General features: G+C 32.5%; 1 protein-coding gene across 1 annotated transcript; it reads right to left on the reverse strand.

Moving 5' to 3' along the window:
* LOC109720931 (54S ribosomal protein L51, mitochondrial) lies at positions 1,703-4,997 on the reverse strand. Its single transcript, XM_020248297.1, has 4 exons — positions 4,859-4,997; positions 4,054-4,186; positions 2,370-2,476; positions 1,703-2,177 (listed from the first exon to the last, which is right to left on the reverse strand). The coding sequence occupies exons 2-4, from the start codon at positions 4,131-4,133 to the stop codon at positions 2,005-2,007; spliced, it is 360 nt and encodes a 119-aa protein (XP_020103886.1). The 5' UTR covers positions 4,134-4,186; positions 4,859-4,997; the 3' UTR covers positions 1,703-2,004.

Genomic DNA, 5,762 nt, shown 5'->3' on the forward strand with positions numbered 1-5,762 from the left:
AGCAATAAAATTATATATTTGTTTGTACAAAGTTTAGTTATTTTCTATTATCTATATATATATATATATATATATATATATATATATATATATATATATATATATATATATATATATATATATATATGTGTGTGTGTGTGTGTGTNTGATCAGGCAAAATTGATGTTTTTTTTCCTCTACAAAATGCACATAGTATACTTCAATAAATATTTTTTATTCATGTTTCATATTATTTATTATTTTAAATATTTTTAATTTAGTTTTTGCACTGTCTTATGTGAATTAAATATTATATAAATACTCAAAATGCCTTCAAAAAAACTATTTTTTGCATATTTATAACGGCTCAAAAGATGAACTTAAATGGTCAACTTAAGGGTTAATCTATAGGAATAAATTGGAGCTTTAGAAAATTATCTTTGATGATTAGAATATTTTAAGGATAAATTCATAAGTTCAGAACGTTACAAAACCAATTATTAGTTCTCTTAAAACATTAATCCAACTGTCAAAGAAGTTATTATGTGAGTAACTAAACTCATAATTCCCCACGTAACTGTTCACATACATATGTAGTATGTAGTATAAGCTCTCCTCTATAAATTAAAGTCAAATAACCACTTCAATAATTGTAATTAATGATGACGATTGCACGTAAAATATAACCTTTTCGCTGTAACGAAATATTATATACTAGTGCAGAGACCCGCGCGATGCAGCGGGTAGATAATAGAAGTAAAATTTAAAAATTTTAATAAATTTTATATTTACGATTTATTGATATATAGAAAGCTATAACATATTAAGTACAGTTAATTTGTATGACTAAATTTACATAGTAAGCAGAGACCCCCGCGCGGACCGACTCAGCGAGCACTTATATAAGTCGCGGCTCGGCTTCGCGAGACGATGCTTCTTGAAGGAGACAATATTCTTCAGAGGCTCTTCTTCTTCTTCTTCTTCTTCTTTGTTAACACAATGAGAGAAAGAGGGAGATGAGTGCGGAGTAGGAGATTAGACAATGATATTTTTTTATGATGCATGTAAAAGAGTTACAAAAGAGAGGGGGTAGGAGATTAATTAATGGAGGAGGAGAGTGGTGCATGTAAAAGAATTACAAAAGAGAGGGAGTGGGAGATTAATGAAGGAGGACAGTGGTTAAAGTTATAAAATAGAATCTTAATATGGTACATGTAATTAAATATTGCATGTAATTAGAGTAGTGGTGAGGTGAGTTAGGCGTTAAGAAAAGAAAAAGGTGGTTTGATTTAAAGTTAGATTTAAAGTTACATATAATTAAATGTTGTAACTTACATATAATTAGAGGAGTGGGGAGGTGAAGAATTGAGAGTTGAAAAAAGGAGAAGGTGGTTTGATTTAAAGTTGGCTATGAGAAGTAAGAATAACATGCCACGTGGCAAAAAGTATTGTGGCTTCATATAGATTTCTAGATTGTATAGCTTGTAACAGAGGTTTAAAGCTAATTATGAAAGTAAAGAAACAAAGGTTTGATGTATTTTACCAAATATATTACATGATGAGCAACATCTAATCACAAATTTCACAAACATTCACCGCATTCAATTTATCCCTAATTAAAATTTCTTTATTCTCGTCGCATCCTACTGCGCACTCCTATCATCACAGAAACCTATTATCTCAATTCTATGAAATACCCAGCAATGATTCAAAAGCTTTCAACTTACTGAAATCACAACTGCAAAAACATTAGATGCAATGTAGTGTCAACTTCAGAACTAAAACCAAAGATTAAACATTTAACTTCAAAAGGTAAGATTCTTTCCATGTGCAAGCTTTGGCTAACATAACATTTCCGAAAGCTCATCACACAAGTAACAACAGACAAAATTGAAATTACAGAGAGATAGGATTAATCACCGGCGTAGGCCTTCGATTTGATTAAGCAACTTCAATGGCTATTAAATCACTGAGGATATAAAAAACTGCTTCACTTTTAATGCGGCAGAGATCGGAGAGATTCGTTTAGAATTTGACTGCGGTCGTCCATGTTCCTTGAACACTAGGATGTTTGGTGACATGCCTGGTCCTCAGCTTCACCACTTTCCTTCCTAGGGCATTCCTTAGCCTTGTTGCATGCAACAGTATGTCCTCGGAAGTTAAGTTCTTTACGCAGATCACCCTCTGGTTATGGTTTTCTGTGATAGGGCAAAATACCGTTATTCTAACTGAGAAAGGAAAGAAAAGTGGGCCCTGCTTTGTGTTTACAGTTTATACACAATTATGGATATATATACTTCAACAAATAAAGCTGTAGCATTCATAGGCTAAAGCTGTAACATTCATAGGCTTTTACATCCATAAGCACTTAAAGAGAGCATGGAACTTACTGTAATAGCCTTTCAAGTGAGGATGTTGACCCCGGATTAGTTCAGTAACCACCTCTAGCTGGGGATTATTCTCCTTGAATGCTGGTAAATGAGATTCCATGAAGGCCCTGCCATTTTGAGCAGTTCATTAGTATAGAAGACTTCACTGACGTGCAGTTGCTCTTCCTCTAATAATTGTGAATTGTCTAACAGCCAATGTATATTTAATTTGAACTCTACTTCTGCAGGTAACAAGTTATCAGCATTTGTAGAGAAGAATTGTATATACTAGCTTCCTGTATAGCAGCTATACAGTATACACTTTGCCTCTCTCCACAAAGCAAATCATCTGAGGAAAGAAGCACAACCAGCCAACAGACATCATGGCGAAAAACTAATGAAGCAGCTTGTGAGTTGTGACATGTAAGTTCCCAAGCAGGAACGGATAAATTCAGAGAAGCAAAAAAAAAAAAAAAAAAAAAAAAAAAAAAAAAAAAAAAAAAAAAACTTGAAGCAGTCAATGTTCTAAAGACCTCCAAATGCAGAGGTCGAATCAATTTGCTTTTGGTAAGGACTAAAATAATTAATCACTTCTTTTTGGGCTTTTTAACCCAATAGTGCAGGGTGGAGTTCCAATGATACGGAATATTTCCCTCCAATCCATTTGTACGGCTTTTACAGATTACTACAAAGAACTCTACATGCATCTATTTCGAACACATAGGTTAAAAGGCAGAAGAAAATAAATACTAATCATTTTACAACGAAGTTATGGAGCTAACAATGTAAGTGCAAAGGTATCCGTTCATGTCTCAAACAGCAAAGATGCCTAATTTCTTTGTAAAGACATTGCAATTTGGCAAGGTGAGTGGCAATTTATCCTTTAAAAAAAATGTAAGTAGGAAATCATAGACCAAGAATTTGACAATTTTGCAACTGAAAATACTCATGATGGATGAATATTTCTTTCTATCTTCAAAAATAAAGATAAATTTTGTAGTTACAAGAAAAATGAAACCCTATTCATTTTTTACTGGGGAAAACTAACAGCGATATGAGACTTGAGAACATGAATAGCATGACTCCCATGGGCAACTCAAGTATAGCAAATCATGACGTACTGACATAGCAATACCATAAGTTAGCTAAGAGATTGCAGAGAAGTTCGTAATTTATTAAGAGGTTCTAAAGCAATGATGCTCCTGGATGGTGAGTTCAACTGAAGAAGTAGCGGCAAATGCTCGAGAGAAAGAAACAGTAATGACTGCCTTGCAGAAGGTTCAATACAGAAGTCGTATAAATCTATGGCGGAGATGAATATTCACTTATCATCACTAAAATCCCAGGAGAAAGGGGGAAATAATGTCAAATCATTAGCATAAGGTGAAGTTCATTCCAGTTGTAATAAAATGAATTGATTATTCTACTAATAATCTAGCAGTAGTTCACAATTCGACAAGTTAAACAAGCGTCGCTCTAAATATATAAAAAGATTATTCAGCACATTTAGACAGAGCAAATCGAGTTCTTCATCTGCAATAATAATAGAAACACCTAGAATCATGAGCTCTACTTCCTCTTGGAGTTAACATTTGAATCAAGTACTTAAACAACTAGCTTTTGTGATATCTTATGTATTTAGGCCAGTTTCGTTTGTCGATACTTGTCGCAACAAATAGTATGCAGCGTCAAAAACAAGCCATACCTGATTCCCCTGCTACTTCCTCCCCAATCACAGTAGCTCACTATGAGTTTCTGAAGTTGCCAGACACCTCTCAGGGCCATTTATTCTGAATCTCAACCCACCAAAATATTCACCAGAAGTAGAAGAATTCAGCCTGCAGGGAAACAAAATGTCGCCGTCGAGCATAAATAAGCAGAAAATTAACAAGGAAGAGACTACTGAACAATTGACAGTGCTTCTTGCTACCACCAAATAGAAGCAAAAAAAGTATTTTTTTTCCCCTTTTTTCCTCAAGTTCTTTCATATGTAGAATTATTAATTAGTATAAAATGACATTTCAAAAGTATTAACTTTTTCCATGATAAATAGATTACATCTGAATGAGAAATAAACCCTACATCAAAATCAAATCATTCCCCTTATTTCAAGGCGAAGTAACTAAAAACCTAACCAAAGAGATTAAAATTGGGTACAAATCAGTTTTTGGTACACAAAAAGCTAGTTTCTACAGAAGATCAACATAATTGAAACAAAAAGATCTAACAAAACAAGGAGAGCAAATTAAATATAATCAAAATTTCCAAAAATAAAAATAAAAAAACAAAAAAAGAGCAAATTAGATCTTACTAAATTACCAAAAAAAAAAAAAAAAAAAAAAAAAAAAAAAAAAAAAAAAAAAAAAAAAAAAAAAAAAAAAAAAAAAAAAAAAAAAAAAAAAAAAAAAAAAAAAAAAAATAATAAAAAAAAAAAAAAAAAAAAAAAAAAAAAAAAAAAAAAAAAAACAGAGATCGGATAGAAAAAGAGTAAATCAAATACCGATCCTGACCTGCTTAGCAGATGGAGAGGAGAACAGCGCCAGGAGAGGACACGGAATCGAACGTAGAGAGAGAGAGAGAGAGAGAGAGAGAGGGCGATGGATTGGAGAGAGAGAGAGAGAGAGAGAGAGAGAGAGAGAGAGAGAGGGGTTTTTAAAAAAAGTTTATCATTTGATTCTTGGGCCTAGTTGAGTCGAAGCAAACTTTGGCCTATTTAAAGCCGAGCAAAGGAATATAGTGTTTCTATCGAAAATGTTTAATTCAAAATTTTATCATATTTTATCACTCCAATATAATTTTTTCGTGTACAAATAAAAGCGTCGAATTGAACTATTTGTTTTTAAGATTACCAAATGCTATCGAATGAAATTTATGTGATTTTGATTTATTCAATTTATACGATATATTCTTCTTAAATTCACAAAATCAAGTATAACCAAATATGTTGAGACGTAAACCTTATGCCATTAGTAGTGCACCGTTGGCACCGCAGTCCTGCTCATTGTTCGCGAGCCAGCTAGCGTCTGCTCGAAATGAGTTCGAGATCGATTGCTCATTTAATAAACGAGCCGAACACGATATATATATAAATATTAATAAATTTTTGTTATTAGAATTTTAGACTAACTCAAATGTAAATAGACCTATATTTTTTATAAATTTAATTATTAAATTAAGATTTTGATTTTTTTTAAATTTATTTTCAGCTTTTTATTTTGTAGTAGAACTGATAATATAATTTACTGTTTACGAATCAATTTATATTCAATTTATTAATAGACAAGCCAAACACGTAGCTTAATTTTTCGGCTCCAAGTTAGACCCTACGCTATTATGTTGGTAACGATCACTCACGTCGACGCATCAAAGCGTTGCTAAGATAGGATCATCAAACCTTGTCTTCAATTCCAGCCG

Source organism: Ananas comosus, linkage group 15 (assembly GCF_001540865.1).
Source record: "Ananas comosus cultivar F153 linkage group 15, ASM154086v1, whole genome shotgun sequence".
In the NCBI taxonomy this organism is placed as follows: Eukaryota; Viridiplantae; Streptophyta; class Magnoliopsida; order Poales; family Bromeliaceae; genus Ananas; species Ananas comosus.

Bases quoted from the DNA above. Each gene is read 5' to 3' on its own strand.
- LOC109720931 (XM_020248297.1), bottom strand. From the start codon at position 4,133: ATGGCCCTGAGAGGTGTCTGGCAACTTCAGAAACTCATAGTGAGCTAC. The intron at 2,477-4,053 runs GTATGGCTTGTT...TCAAAATGGCAG, and splicing joins GGAAGTAGCAGGGGAATCAG to GGCCTTCATGGAATCTCATT. The intron at 2,178-2,369 runs GTAAGTTCCATG...GCCCTATCACAG, and splicing joins TCACTTGAAAGGCTATTACA to AAAACCATAACCAGAGGGTG.